The sequence below is a fragment of the Cotesia typhae genome, unplaced genomic scaffold, assembly GCF_013202065.1.
Source record: "Cotesia typhae breed Kobodo isofemale line unplaced genomic scaffold, CoteBio_Ctyphae contig_122, whole genome shotgun sequence".
NCBI classification, from domain to species: Eukaryota; Metazoa; Arthropoda; class Insecta; order Hymenoptera; family Braconidae; genus Cotesia; species Cotesia typhae.
Window position 1 is genome coordinate 1,174,341 of NW_027423714.1, and position 17,427 is coordinate 1,191,767.

General features: G+C 29.9%; 1 protein-coding gene across 4 annotated transcripts in view; it reads left to right on the top strand.

Annotated features, from left to right (window-relative positions):
* The window catches only part of Svp (COUP transcription factor 2), a 103,835-nt gene that overhangs the window by 57,917 nt on the left and 28,491 nt on the right, over positions 1–17,427 (top strand). For all 4 annotated transcript variants that reach the window (XM_074251238.1, XM_074251230.1, XM_074251213.1 and 1 more), the window contains exon 3: positions 2,556–3,107. In XM_074251238.1, coding sequence (XP_074107339.1) covers positions 2,556–3,107 — 552 coding nt within the window. The remainder of the gene's footprint in view (positions 1–2,555; positions 3,108–17,427) is intronic.

Here is a 17,427-nt window from a genome sequence, read left to right on the forward strand (position 1 = left end):
ATCAGATTTCTCGATATTCCTCATCTCTTAGCGATAACAATATCGATAAAAATGATAACAATAAAAAATAACGCTACATGATTTAAAGGAGCAGAGGGAAGAAAGATCGGTATATTCCTCCTATACATCTACACAATCTCCTTACCTGTAGAAATGATCGTTCAACTAACGGTACTAAATCTGCATACCAACTTTACTCTGTCGTATTATACAGTACATAGTATACAGTATTCCCATGGGATGTTAGCACGCGTTTTTGTATTTATTTAGCCAAACACTTGTACGTCAATTAAAATTTATTTTTTGTTGAAAATTTAATATTTTAGAATTGGTAATTATAAACTTTGAAAATTTACATGTTTAAAAAAAAAATCAACAACCTGCAGTCACTATGTGACTACTGAGAATCAACAACGGATGCTTATATTCTAAAATAAAAAATTAAAATAACTAAAAATAAAAAATTGACTGACATCAAAAAATATATAAAATCTTGAAAAGGTTTATATTTACGTCAAGACCTTTTTGATAAAACTAAAATTAGCTATAAAAATTTTTTTATAATAAAAATTATGCCCGTCACCAAATTTTTCTTCGTCCATTTTTATTTTTTTTTTAAATTTATTTTTCTAGCATACAGGTCTATAGATATGCAAGAGCATCTGTACATAGAGCTAGATATTCGATAAATTATCCTATATTATACAGAATATATATAAAAAAATACAAAATGCATAAATAGTTTTAAAAAATACTAATATTCCACAAATTTTTTGTACTATTACAATGACAGATTCTTAATCCAATCTTTTATCTTATAGTTTAGCGTTTTCTTTATACTATAATGAAAATGTCTTTAGATTATCAAATAGAAGATTAAAATATTTTATTGCAACATAGTAAGCGTTCTTTACGCTAATCCTTTTTTTTAATTTTAGGTAGAGATATCGACTTAAATCTACTTCTAGTTTTTTTAGCATGGTATTGATCTTTACACTCTTGATAATAACGCATCATTAATTATATAGATTCATTTTTGACATGTGCAGAATTTTTTTGTAACCACTCTGAAAACTTATAATGACTTAAATGATAGAAATCATATGAAATGTTAAAAATGCACAAATTCAAGTCAAAACCTTTTTAATGATACTAAATTTAACTTAAAAAAGAAATCATTTGATTATATAAATATGCCAGAGAAAAAATTTTCCGTATTTTCTTATGTGATTAGAATAAAGATAGTAATAATCAAATTTATCACCCAATCGATAGAGTTAATTAATTATGATCTGTTTTAATTAAAAAATATGAATTTATAGCGAAAAAAGTTAAAAAAAAAAAAAAAAAGTAAGCGTCCATCAATTTTCTGTTAGACTTCATGTGGAATTCACATGTCAGTTTACTAAAGTGCGCACCCTGCTGGTAGTATATATATTGTATGCACATATATGCATGTAAAGGGTTCCGGGAGAAGGTGAGAAAGCTCTCGAGGTTGGATCGTATTAAAGACTCCTGCTGAGAAGAACCTCCGCCTTGTTCGTCTTTGGGATTGCATATGCACGAGAGATACGTTTGTTAGTTAACGAACGCGCTGATGGACGGGTGGACACGAGTGTGAGTTTGCACGATTCCTCTTTCCCCGTGTAAGGAAATCCCTATAGATATATACAAATATAAAATGTATAGTTATGCAGTTATAGTTGTATTTTATATTGCAACTTGTCTTAACGATTTACGAATGCGTGTCAGATCAAAATTGAAAACTCACCTACGTGCTTGAATCTTTATTTAATCTCGAGGTATTTTGATCATCAGTATGTACCGTTGCTGATTAATCTCACCACTTTGATATTATGCCTGTTTTATTCTTTTTCCCTGTAATTTTTCGCATACCTCAAGCGTAAAGCGATATTATTGCTATCGCTAAAAATTGATTTCCTGTAGTGAAATAAATAAAAAAAAAAAAGTTTGGTAAATCGAAATGTACTTGCCATATCAAAGATTAAATATACAACAAATTTTTTGCTAATAACTTGAATACTATTTTTAATTTTTTAATTATTTTATATCAAATTTGAATGGAAAAAAAAATTATTTAATGTAGACAAGAAGAAATAATTTTAAAAATCAATTTTATTTACAATTCAATTTTAAAGCTCGTTTAAATTTTTCTGCAAATAATATTTTTTTTCATATGTCAGTCAGGGAAATAATCGAGTACAGTGTCGGCAATCTTCAAGCTGTATTTACAGATAAATTTTTATAGATAGCCGAAAAAGTTGAATTGTAATTTAACAAAACAACATTACGTAATTTTTATTATATAACTTTTTATAAGGCACATAAAAAGATTAAAAAATAAATTGATTTGAAAAATTATTTGAAAATTTAATAATAAATCGAATTCTGAACGGTAAATTCTTGTAGCCGAGGGTACTACCTTAATGTAACAATTTGTTGAAATCTTGATTTGTAAGCGATAATAAAGGCATGTAATAAAAAAGAAAAATGTACAAAAAAAATAACAACAACAAATGAATTTTCTGTTTCAGCGGTCCAAAGAGGAAGAGTCCCTCCGTCGCAGCCGTCGTTGCCAGGTTTGCCGGGTCAATTTGGGCTGTCGAACGGGGACGCAGTGGCCTGTGCCAGCCTCAACGGACACTCGTATCTCTCGTCGTACATCAGCCTCCTCCTGAGAGCGGAGCCTTACCCGACGTCGCGATACGGCCAGTGCATGCAACCCAACAACATAATGGGGATCGACAATATATGTGAATTGGCCGCGAGATTACTGTTCTCCGCGGTGGAATGGGCGCGAAATATTCCTTTTTTTCCCGATCTCCAAGTCACCGATCAGGTGGCGCTCCTCAGGTTAGTGTGGAGTGAATTATTTGTACTGAACGCGAGCCAGTGCTCGATGCCGCTTCACGTGGCACCCCTGTTGGCCGCGGCGGGCCTCCACGCATCACCAATGGCCGCGGACCGCGTCGTCGCGTTCATGGATCACATTAGGATTTTTCAAGAGCAGGTGGAGAAACTCAAGGCGCTTCATGTGGATTCTGCTGAGTACAGTTGTCTCAAGGCGATCGTCCTCTTTACGACTGGTGAGTCATCATTCATTTCATTTATATTGTTTTTTTTTTTTTTAATATGTACTTTGCTTACGTTAGTAGAAAAATTTGAGTAATGGATGACTGGTTATATTATTTAATTTTTAAAAATAATTTCAAGTTATTTGTAAAAAACATTTTTTGGTGTTAATAAATCAACTGGCCAAATGACATTTGACCATTGTGTTGAATTAACTTACCAAAATGTTAGATGCCCAACGATTTTTTTTCCACAATGACTAAAAATTGTTAATAAAAAAAAATCTAAGGTAACGGCGGGTAATAAGGCCTAGCTAAGGGAGATTTTGAAAAAAATTGAAAATATTGCATTTAATTATTGCAATGTATCATTAATTTTTAAATTAATACATTAGCCATAAAATATAACGGAGTAATGGTAATTTTCGCCATAAACAAACACAAAGTTAAATTTTTTCAAAAACCTTGCGAATAGGCCTTATTTTACTACGATAGGGTAATAAGGCCTGCGGGTTATACATACTGGAAATAATTATACTATACTTGATGAAATTGGTATTAGAGATCAATCATCACTTAAATTGATCAACAATACTTTTTAAGATGTTGATAAAAATTAGAACAATGGTTTTAAATTATTAAATATAAAATTATAAAAAATGTTTACCATTTACTCAAATCGTTTTTTAGGAATTCTTCTGCGCTACTTTAGCAAATGACGGATGATGAAATATAGAAAACAAGGAACGTTATATCGGGACTCTATAAACTTGTAGCAACATTTCTATGCTAGACGCTTCTACTAGAAAAGTCTTTAGCGGAAGCGGTTATTTTAAATAGCATTTCTATCACTTAGGCCTTATTAACCGCGGGTACCTTAATCAAAATTATGAAAAGACAACAACAAAAATAGCACAACTGAATCTAATCAACATGATAATAATAATAAAATCACACATCACATGTAACTAAGCAGTAGACACGTGAAACGTGAACATGAAAAAGATAAATGATTTTTCGTACGGGCTCCTAGTATATCAACAAATCTATCATTATTCATGAGAATATTAAGTACTGCCATGTCGTGCCTTGCCCATTTAATCATTTTTATTTTATTTTTTTCCCTCAAATAAAAAACAACTAAATCTATTACTCGCAGTTGCAAAATGCATGTCCGCGGAATGCTACTATTAATACACCCGTTAGTGCTACCACATCATTTGATCACCGATAAAATCTTGAAACTATCAACAAATGAATAAAACCCGTAGGTTGATTGTTTATTTATATTTACATTTGTGTAGACTACATTTGTGTTTTTTCAAAGGGGTATAAGAATAATAGCGATAGAGGAGAAGAGAAAGGGGAGGGGGTTATTCCAGATGAGGGTAAGAGGTAGATTACTTCGGAGAGATATCCTTGGAAGCTGTTATATTACATATGGAATGGAATATAACTAAGCGAGAAGGAATGAAATGGAGAAAGACGTGTGGAGTTAGTAGCAGAGTAGAGGACTAGGGACTAGCCGCAGCGATGTAAAATGTTACGGAGAGGTAATGTTAGTGGATAGTGGACAGGACGCAACTGTCATCGGACGTGGACGTAGTAGAGGGAGATGGATAGATGGATAGATAGATAGATAGAGGGTGAAGGCATTGTCTGTCGACATCTAACACGGGAACCGAATCACATTGTATTGTTGTCGTGTGCTACAGCATTTCCATAGTCCATAGTCCAGAGGCTCAGTCACTAGTACTCCTTGACACGTTACACGATGCACGACATCCAACACTCAACTCAACGCTGCTCTATATCTATTCTAGAGTAGAATTCCGTATCTGAGAATAGTTCCAGTCGGACTATGTTACATTTAATTCAATACCGAGGATCCTCATTGAAGGCATAGGTGTATCTGTTTAACAGTCCCATCAGCATTACGCCGGTAATCTTCCTGTGTAGTTTCACATTCTAGTCAAAGCGGGTTCGAGGTGTCTAAAGGTGTCATTTGCCGATATATCGTCAGGGTAAATTGTTTAGCGTGAGCTAAGTGCTGGTATTGTCGCAGCTAGTTTACTGAAATTTATCTTTATCGTGTCATTGAACTTGTATGATATAGTATTGTTATTATTATTATATTATAGAGTACGTAGAAAACTTTGGTTGAACACTTCTTGAAAATTTTACAGTAAAATAATCATTAAGTCTTTTTATTATACAGTAAAATAAACTTTCAGTCAGACTAAAAAAAGTCTCAGGGAAAATTAAATTATTTTGATACAAGAAAAAATTTTCTTGATTGAAGACAAAATAATTTTATTTTAACTAAGAAAATTTTTGTTTGTAAAAGTGTTTTTTTTTTTTTGGTGTAAAAAAATTAGTTTTTTTCATGCATAACTATGGGGGTCATTCTATGCCAAATTGACAAATTTTTTACCGAACCCGTATAAAGTCGCATAAAATAAGCCAAATTTAAAAAAAAATTTTTTTTAATTAAAAAAAAAATTAGATGCAATTGTCGGCACATTTTGAAACTAGCGCGGATTTTTGCAGGATTAGTTAAAGTTTTTTTGAGTAAAAAAAAAAATCAAAGATGTCCGACTTCGAGAAAATGACGGTTATTTCGAAAAAACCGAAATATTTCATAGATCCGAGTTTCGAAAATTTTTTTTGTATTTTTTTCTGAAAAATACATTAAAAAAAAATTTTTTTTCTATTTGGTCTGGCCTCAATCGGTCAATTTTTGAAAAAGTTCTAGCGACTTAAAAAAAAAAAAAAAAAGCAGTTTTCTTAAAAAATTCGTTACTTTTTTTGGGCTGGGTAAAAAAATCTGAAATAATTCCTAAAAATGTCTTTTGAGGGGTAGAAAAAGATACAAAACTCTGAGCGAAATCGAAGGGGGTCAAGTAAAAAATTTGTCGATTTGGCATGGAATGACCCACATAGAGCTAGATTCCGGTCATATATTTTTTGAAAATTGTCATTTATTTATGCATAAAATACGTTTTAAGATTCCATTTGTTACACAAGTATGAAAGAGTTACTTCCGTTTGTCCAATAGAAGGTGAGAGAGAAAAAAAGTGTAAGTCCTTCTTAATCAGAGTAGAGTATCACAGTAAAAATTTACGTAATCAAATTTCATTACTTATTTGATCACCGAATACATACACGCTATTCAATATCATTGAAAATAATCAGCATAGTCACTGTGACAATTCTCATAATAACAATTCTTAAAGAAAAAAAAAACTGGACAGTAAATTTAAAAAGCACTCTCATCATGAACATAACATGAACGACAAGATGAACACCGATGACATTGTACTTTATTATTTATCATATTATATCACAGCTATTGATGTCAAAGGACAATGAGTGTATAGAAATAAAATTACGGACGTTAGTAATTATTGATTATTGAAACTCATCGGGATCGAAAAATAAAACAACCGACGACTTGGACTTGGTGTTCGAAGATACATCTCACGATTAATCGTCAATTTAAAATAATCTGTTACAAGTTAGAACTTACATCAATTGAGGCCCCGTTAACCATAGTCTATACAACGGGTATTGGTAATCATTACAATCACTAACTACTTCTAAATCTAGTACATCTACATCTGATTTTCGTGATCTTATATTAAGGAAGTTTTGTACATCTGTTCCATTAAATCTTCCTACCTGATATATTAACGTTTAGAGGCATTATCTGTCTGTATGTACATTGTACCAGGTATTTAACGTAAACTCTGCTAACTATACATACATATCTATATATTGCATACCCATAAAGTACCAAGAATATTCTTGGTAAGTTTCTACTGCATATCCTAGAGAAAGCCGACTCTAAATGAGATTTGAATCTGCTTTACGTCTCAAAACTCTGTCTTAAATCTTTAACGTCTTTCGTGGTGATATTTCTTGTTGATATCGAAAATCCAGCAGAGAATGTAACCACGTTTAGTTTAATGGATAAAAAACTAATTTTTTCGTTTAAAATTTATATTCTGAAGTTGGAAAAAACGTTAACATTTTCGGATTTGAAAAATTTTCCTTAAAAAGATTATTCTTTAAATTAAGTGTCTTGCAAAACTTGAGTTAATAAAATAAATTTATCATGGAATTTTTATACTTATATTAAGCTAAAAAATATTTTCATTCAGAAATAAAGTGAAAAAATAATCTCTTAGCTAAAAAAGTAAATACTTAATTCAATGACATCAATGTTTTTGGCTTCAGAATATTAATTCTTTTAAAAACTAAAAATATCGGAAAATATACCCAAGACCGGATTCGAACTTTGATCAGATCGCGTTCTTCAGAAAAAGTGATATATTACTTCCCCAACACAGCATCAACGTAATTCCTTTATGTCTGTTAATTTTAGTTCGTAAAATAGTTTTTATAAGAATCTTCATTTAAAATTTTCAAACTTTTCGATTCAACAATTTGTATTCCTACTTAAAAAAAATTCATATTAACACTCAATAAGGCAGACAAAATATTGATACTTGACGCGAGGCACTGCCACGTCTTCGGATAATATATTATTAACGTATCATATATGATTGTTGTCACAATGGAAATGTCAAAGAGGTCACGGTAAAAATTTGAATACTTGCTCGTAAACAGACATAAATATACCGATTTATATAAAAATAAATTATTATTTACCAGTCACAGACAAAAAAAAATAATATCAAGAAAATACTATGCAGGCATTTAATCGAGATTTTATGTTTTATATTTAAAAAAAAATAAATAAATAAATAGTGACTTCTTAAATAAGACCTTAATTTACGAAAGAGTTAAAGCTTTCTTCACGTATATGAACAAGGTTATTTACACATGAACACGTAGTAAAACGTCGCACTAAAATCGGAACATTAATTAGACAGAGTTAAAATTATTTAGATGCTCATAAATTAGCGAGCTTGTTCGATCCCATATGCATATATTTCTCCAAGAATTCGCACTTTGCACCCTCTTGTCTGGCCTAAATAAACAACCACCCATTAGTCTTCCGAATGGTGTTTAACCCGAAATTCCTTCAGCACTTTAATTTCTCCTCCTAGAAATAAATATTTTATTTTTTATAACTATTATATTAATATTCCTTTTGATATCAATAGCACATAAAACTGTGTCGAATACTTAAGGGTTTTGAGGAGCATAAAAAAAATATTCACAATTTGTTACGGTTCGGGTCGGTGTGTGTCATATGTGACTTGGGATTCTCGGGAAAAATAATTCACGACGGTCGTGTGGCAATGTCGCATCTCCCATCGTATTATATCGGTATGACAGAATAAAAAACTGAGAAAGATGTTGAAAAAAAAAGAGCCGAGTAAGAGCTAAGCATCAGCAAGAAAATATACGCATATATATCTGTCGGTGTGTAGTTATAGTGGTGATTCTTGTCTCTCACTCTTTTATACTTAAGTCGCTTCTATATATATCAAATAAAACAACCCAAATATTTGCGAGTGTACGTGACAGATTCTAGGCCTTTTATTTAACTTTCCCTTTACTATTCTGCTAAACATTTTATGGCTCTGAAGATCATGATTTCACGATAACAAAAAGATTACTTGATTCTAGAAGAATATTCTTCTGAAAATTTTACTCGTGTTTTCAAATATTCAGTTCGGATTAATTCTAGAAATTCACGAATCAAATCAAGAAAATAAAGAGAAAAATTTCTTCATTCAAGATATAACTGATATTTAATTAGATATAACTTAACCCATTAATTAAAAAAAAAAAAAAAGCTTCAAAAAATTTTAATTCTAACCGAAATATAAGAGATAAAAACATGTACAAGTAACTTTTTTTCGAAGTAATTTAGTTGTCTATAAAAATGACTCTTATTAATTTTTTGGTACCTCTGACAGCTTACTCTCAATTTTAGTGTTGATTTTTGATAAATAATTTTTTTAATTATCCATTCAATTCAATACAAAATTATGGGTGAAATATTGAAAATATAAAAGAAATGAAAGAACTTTTTTCTACACAGAAAGAAAAAAAGTCTTGAGTCAAACGTAAATTTTCTTAAATAAAGAAAATCTTGAAGAAGTGAAAATTTCTTGAACGAAATTAAATTTTTTTAAGCCAAGAAAATTTCTTCTTGCTCCAAAATAACTTCGGTCTTCCATATAATTTTCTTGGTTCAAGAAATTTTTTTTTTCTGTGTAGAAAATTTAATTTTCTACAAAAAACATTTCAATCAATAATTATTTTTATATCAGGAATGTGGACAAGATAGGATAATTATAACAAATTACATTATTATTTTTGTGAAATTTCGATCATTTATTAAACCTTTCTCAGGTATCATAATATGAATTGCAACAATCACTATTTTACATTGCACATTCCTGATGTAAAAATAATTATTGATAATTATGGACGATAATATTAACAACATTTCAATCAATTATCTCGTATTTCTAATCGTTTACTCATAATTATGATTTTAACTTTTTAGAAATGATTTTTCTGTATAGTCGTTTTATACAGATTTTTTATTCTTCCCTCCTTTAAAAAAAAATTCCAATCAATGGTTGTAGTACTTTACTCAGAAAATCAAAATTTTTCGAAGCGTTCTAAAAAGCAATTATTAACTTTACATACTCATTAGACCTAACTGATTATCTCAGCAATAAAAGCTTACTTACAAAAATTTTTTTCCACCTCTTTATCTCGAGAATTTTTTTAATAAAGAAAAAGAAGAAATTTTCAAACCTTAAAAAGATTTTTGATTTAAAAATTATTCTATTATGTGTATAATGAGTGCTAACAGAATCATATGCATATTTAAGAGCTTAGGAGGGTGAGATGCAATGCTAAAAAAGATGGACTGGACTCGCGGTTGAAATGCTTGTCGACGCCACTGGTACAGAATGTACAGAGTGTAGAGTAGGGCTATGAGGGTGGCAGCCCGTGACAAGAGTGTAGGGATCGAGGTTGGTCTCAGTTATCTGCAAACCCGACCACCGACCACCAACTCTCGACTTTTGCCCATAGTACTCGGCTATATGCACCCGACCCTTCTCGATTGAGCCCTCTCTTTCTCCCTTATATTTCTACGCAGTACTTTACTGGTTCGCGGTCTCTTTCGTACGTGCGGTACTAGTATTAGTGGTTCGAAACCACAACCCCTCGTGCTCGGTGGCATTTGCGGGCAGCTAACTCCTATTGCTCTATCTCGTATTGTTAGTCAACTGTAGGGCTCGAAATCGCGCGCGTCCACCCTCGCGGAATATTTTATTTATTATTTCAATGCTTTGCTTTAATCCACGTGGTCGCCTTGTTTATTAGTTTTATTTATGGATTATAAATAAAGTTTTTTATGAAAAAATTATTAGATAGTAATTTAATGGTAATTGATAATTGTACTTTTTAATTTAAAATTTTTATTATCGTAAATAATTTATTTAATAATTATTCAAAATTTTGTCAGATAAAAAATAAATTAAATACTTCATAGCAATATTTTATTTTAAAATTTTAAGATTTTTTGGTCATTTTTTTTTTTTTTTAATTTATTAATCTGGCAAGGAATTCTATTGAGGTGTAAATTAAGATAAAAAAAAAATATTTTTTTGGGAAATCAAAAAGTTGTATCAAAAAATACATTCAATTCTCATAATTATATATAACTTTTTATATTTTGGCATGTGTAAAATATATTTATAATTAAAAGAAAACTAGGATTATATTTGCAAGTTATTTTTCGTCGATGAGAATCGGGGAGTGTTTTGACATTAATTTTAGAGTTGGAAAAATTATTTTGGAAAAAAGAATAATTATGCTAGAATATAGATCAAATTCTTAGAAAAATAGTGTGCGACTTTACATATTTTGATAAATATGAACGGTAGTAATAATCAAAAAAAAATTCATAATACACAATTAAATTGACAGTAATTTTTTACCATTATTAATCTGGAGATATTTAATTTGGTATTAATTTTAAGATTGGAAATATTTTTGGAAAAAAGAAAAATTTTCTTAGAAAGTACGTCAAATTCTGGAAAAAATAAAGAACGATACAAATTTTTTGACAAAAATAAAAGTTAATAATAATTAAAAAAAGATTTTAATTTTTATTAATGGATAACAAAAACTATTTTCTCAAAAAATAAAGATTCCAAATTTAAAACAGAAAAATCAATTAAAATATTTAAAAAAAAACTTAATGTTTTATACTCAAAAAATTTTTAATCCATCTCAATAAATACTATATGTTATATAAATTGGAATGAGTATATAGTACGGATAAAAATGTAGCTAGGGTATAAAATGTTGGCATGCAGCTGTGGGTGGAATTGCTGAGATTGAACTATCGACTTACGAGTAGATTGGTCGAGATACCCCAGTACCAACAAGGCGATAGGAAACTGAGGACATATCTTACCCACCATCTTATTCTTGGACTTCTTTATCAATAGCCTGGAGGTCGGGGGTCCTCTATTGTTGTCATCGACTTTTTTAACGGGATATTATCTCAAAAATGGTTACCGTGGGATGTTTTGTGACTTGTAAAAATTTCGAGACACGCTTATTGTCATTTATTTTTACTACTCGTTATTTTTATTGGCATCATCATTATTGCCATTGTTACAATCCTATTTAAACGTTCAACCGGAGCGCGTAACATGAATTCGTCGCTTTAAATCTAAAAAAAAAAAAAAATTTTTAACTAAAGCCTCCAATGCTAGCATTCAAATAATTGTTCGTATGTGTTTGAAGATAAATAAAAAAAAAAAATAGGGTCTAAAAGGTTAAGCTAAATTAAAATCAGACGTAGACATGACAGATAACGATATATTATTATTTATTTATTTAAATTCAAATAATACCACTTATCTGTTATTTATTTAAATAATAAAACGAAAAAATGAACGGGTAAATAATTTAACGACTCGTTAATGAATATAATTTACATGTTGAATGTGTTGGGCTGAATCGAGCTCATGGAGCATGACATAAAAATTGCAACCCTTTCTCGTCTTGCCTAATAGGGCTCTCATTAGCGGTCTGTAGTTATAGTATGTACCATGGCACATCCCGGTTTGTATTATCGAGAATAGATGCACCAGGACCAACAGAAGACTGTAGTCTGCAGACTGTGCTGAGTAAAGTAACTACTACACGGTGTAGAGAATGGATTATGTATGGGGATGGGTATTAAAATAAGTAGCGTATACTTACAACTGAGAGCTATGCAACTATGCAACTATGCATGTTACGCGGTCTATTCTCCGTCTAATAAACATCCGACAGAATAGTACTCTGGTGTGACTTCCTCGATTTTCTTCGTGGTATATCGCGCTACGCTAATCTTCTATTGTTTTATTTGCTCAGAGAATAAACAGTCGGAAATTTTTCATCATTAAATAAATAATTATTTAAAATGTGTTAAATATCCAATATTTCAGGGGGTTAATTCAACACGATGGTCAAGTGGTGTTTTGGCGTTCATGTTTTACGTGTCTACTGCTTAGATGTAACATGTGATTTTGTTCTTATCATTTTTATTAGATTCAGTTTTACTATTTTTATTTTATTTTTTTTTTTGTTGTTGTGTTTTAATAATTTTAATTAGTTTTTTTTTATTAACAATTTTTAATCACTATGGAAAAAAAAAAAAGAAATAGACATCTAAAATTTTGGTGGGTTAGTTCCACAAAATGATCAAGTGTTATTTGGCCAAGAAAACATTTTTCTTCCTAATTATTTTTTTGAGCGAAAAAAAAATTTTTTTTGTCACAAGAAATTTCACTTAATTTTAAAAAAATTAATTCTCTTGCTTTAAGTAATACGTATCTTGATCCAAGAAAATTTTTTGAGTCCAAAAAATCTTCTTGTTTTCGAAAAATTCAGCCTCTTACTCCAAAAAATTCTCTCTTGCTCCAAAAAATTAAATATTTCGATAGAAGTAAATTTTCATTAATATTTTTATTAATTAACATGTCAAATGGGAAGATCAAATAATACTGAAGACTTCGGTCTTTTTTTAAGCACCCGAAAATTTTCTTGACTCAAGAATTTTGTTCTCCAATCAAGAAATTTTTCTTTTTGTACACACTTTTTAAATGTCTATCTAACATAAAGGCCGTGTTGATGCGTTACAACGTTATATAAATTATCTGCAAAATTAATAGAAATAATTTATTGCTAGTTTTTTTTAGATTTTAATTGTTTTATTGCAAATTAAACGTCAGTTGAATGTTAACACTGACCACAGCTCCTTTAATGAAATTAAATTATTTTTTGAAGTTATTGAACTATTTGTATTCATTGTTTGATGGCCTATCAAAACAACGCAACAACAATGCTCAAGTCAACGCTTCAAATGTGTTACAAACAATACTTATATCACTAGCATAATTGTTAGATACTTGGATCAAAAATTGGATGCTGAATTAATGAATCGATAGTAGTCTAGTTTATTGAAAAGAAAGATAAAGAAAAAAAAATCCGGCGTGACTTTTTAATTATTCAGGTTTCTAGATCTAAAAAGTGTAGTTTCTCTCTGCCCGGGAGATATGTATATATTAAATGTACATGAATCTGTGGTAACTACGCCACTGACCTGCGGGGACTTTTAGCTCGAAAGTGTCAAGCCACTGATAAGCCAAAGGCATTAATTTCACAGCGTACTTCCCTACTGGCGTTTCGACTAATACAATTATGTTATAACCCCTTGGCAATTCTCTTCTCTATTCGTTTCATTTCTCATCCCTTGACGCGCTTTCGCTGATGTATATTTCCCTTAAACCCTTACCCTTACCCTAATACTACACCACAGATTCTATACTACTCTCACTCTCGACTCTCGACATGGTGACATCAACCTCCGTTAAGCTATTCAACTAGAGATATCACCACCAAATCATTTCAATTGATAAAACATACAAAACAACCACGATTCTACTACAATACATTACATTTTTTATCTACAAAATAATAATAATTATTATAATAATAATGATAAAAAAAAAATTGAGTAAACGAAAAATAATGCCATTCGGCAGCAAAAATGGAAGAAGATTTCCTGATAAAATTAAATCAAAACACTAATAATTTAAATACTTTAATCACATTTACAGAATACCTTTTCCCGAAATTACAAAAAAATTTGTATTGAATGTAATAGTAAAATTTCATTAAATATGAATGGACGAGTTGGTTATTTTCATTCTAGAAAAATAAAATGATGCACACAGAAAAAAAAATTAATTTGAATCAAGAGAAAAATTCTTAAGTCAGAAAATAATTAAAAAAAATTTTATTGTCTTGGATCAAGACAAAAAATTCTTGAATCCAGTAAAATTTACTTAGATCCTGAATAATTATGATACTGAAGTTAGCAGACGTCTGAATATTTTTGATTTTTTTTATCAATTAAATTTCCAACTAAAAAGATATTTCTAAAAAATTACACTTACAGTTTTCCAAGTTTTTTACAGGTGAAATTTTTTTTTAATTATTTAATTTTTAATTTTTTCAATAAAAAAATTCTAAAAATTTTGAAATGTCGGCTAACTTCATTTTCATAAATAATTTCTTAGTTTAAGAATTTTCCGATTTTCTCTCCACACTATTACCAAAGCACTTACAATTACATTTATATTAAGTATTAGTATGTTATATTATACAATACGCCACATACCACTCGCCGACGTCACTGGTCTCCTGACAAGAGTTACGCGATCTTTCACAGGCCGGACATACTGGGCATTATTGGATTACGTCGCTATTGTCCGGCGCCCAGCTGCGGATTCAAGAGTACATCTACAAACTACATGCATAAAGTCTGGATAGCAAGACACGTTAGACAGAAACAACACTCGTCAATCGACATCGAGGAATTATAACGGAACTATTATGTGAAACGGGAAAAATTCAAAAAAGAACCTAAATATGAAAATAATATTTCCTTTATGGATTTTGTATGCGTTATGATTCATATTTATTCAAGTGACTGGTCGATTTTTTTTTTTGACACGGCACCCGGCAAATTTTTGTCATGTATTTGTCCTCACTAGACTGTTGAACTGTTGTCAGACGTCAAAAATCGGATTTTTTTTCTATATAATACCGCGCAGATGCCATCTTTTATTACGGGAGACTTTACTGGAAATTAAAAATTAAAGATCGATGACTTGTGAATTAAAAATATTATTCAATTATTTATTTACGACAATAAAGCAACCTGTAGTCACTATACCAAGGATTTATAACTGCCGAAAAGTCAATTCGTCGATCGTAAATGTTAAAGTTTTTTTAAGCAGCGTTAAATATACTACACACAATCAAAATTTCTTGCACCAAATTTACAGAAGACAAAAGTTATTTTGTAGCAAAAAGAAATTTTCTTGGCTCACGAAATTTTTACTTCATTCAAGAAATTTTCAATCTTCCTTAAAATTTTTTTAAGCCAAGAAAATTTATCCTCTAGTCAAGAATTTTTTTTTTTTTGTTTTTTCAGTGTACAAATATCAGTTTTAATTAAAAATATATCTAAAAACCGGGCGAATTTGTGGAAATTTGAAAAAAGTGGCTTGAAATACATGCTTTTTAAATTAAATATCAAAAAGGCAGTACTTAGCGCCAAAATTGAAGGCTCAAATTTTGAGGGAATTTTTTTTTAATATCTAGAACACACAGTAAAAAAATTCGCGTCATCGTGTCGAAAAATTTTGTGTTAAATATTTAAAACTTTTTTATGTTAATTTAACACAATAAATGTTAAATTTACACATAAAAGTGTTAAATATTCAACATAAAAATTTTCAGCAGAAATTTTTTGACACAAAATTTTTTACTGTGCAATATTTCTGAATGTCAATGAAAAAAAAATAGTCCTTTTAAATGAAACATCTTGACGTCCGTATCATAAAATATTTTCACGGATAATGACAATTATTAACTTCTTAATCTCATTACAGCGGTAATCACTGTAATAGAATGGAGGTTTGATAAAATAAAATAAATCAGAATGCGTGGAACGTAATGTTAATGTCTATAAGTGAAGTGAGTTGGATTGAGTGCATAGCAGTGTAATGCGTAAAAGGGAAGGAGATAGAGACAGAAAGTCAAAGAATAAAAAAGCACAAGTCTGTTACATATATAAATATATATATAGCTTCATATGTAAGATATAAGAGCAAGCAGGAGCATTACAGATAGATGTATATGTATAGAGATGTTGAGAGATATGTGTAGTGATGTTACGCGTGCCACGCATTACAATTTAACGCGTTTATACTCCCACCGAAAGTGTATCTCAATCGTGCGTATGCGGCAATTGCTATAAGCTCCATTGTAATCCTCTTCGACATTCCCCACTGTGCGAAACCAGTTCCGCATATTTTTAAGCCTTACAAACAACTTACCCCTCACATCTAGCATCTAACCACATAAATATAAATAAATTATATGATATTTATTTATGTTATTATATTTTTTATTATAATCATGAATATTTACAGTACATTTGGCATTGTTGACCACTGATGGCCATTCGGACCCGAATGGTCAGTTGTCGTTAATCATTTTGAAATCCTGTTGAATTCCATATTGCTTCCTTTGAGCGCGAAAAAATCCTCTGCACACGCTTCGAAAATCTAGTTACGAATTTTCTTATATTAAATTGTACATAAATTATGATATACGATTAATTGCTGCTTTTTAGCGATAAATTAAGATATTTATATCAAAGTGACCTGCTTAAAGATGAATATTCATATCTTTAACAGTTTATGGGCTGGATAATTTTATAACTGTTAAAAAAAAAATCGAATTAACTCAATATTTTAAAAACTTTTTTATATTTTTGATGTGAACCATTTTTCTAGAAGTCGTTGCTCAATTTTTTTTTATTTTACTCCCTTTTGGAATTTTGAATGCGAATTGGTATGTAAAAACAAGGGAGTAAAAAAAAATTAGTTTTTTGAAGAAAAAATTCTTGTTTTATTCATATTTAGGTCATTACACCCTGCTAATTTTCTTAAACTTCGTAAATATGTTCTCTATTTAAAAAATAATTTTCTGAATATTTAATTTGAGTCCTTACTATCCAGTCATTTAGAAGTTATGATTTTTTTAATAATTAAAAAAAATTTTTTTTATTTTTTTGATTAATTTTTTCGATGTAGAAAATTTTTTATAAAATACGAAAAAAATTAACTTTTTATAAAAAAATCTGCTTTTTGGTGGAAATATTTATTTTATACGCAACAGAAGACCCGTCAAAATTTAATTAAAATGGAAAAATCGATTTTTTTTCACTGAACAAAATTATTAAATTATTAAAAATTCG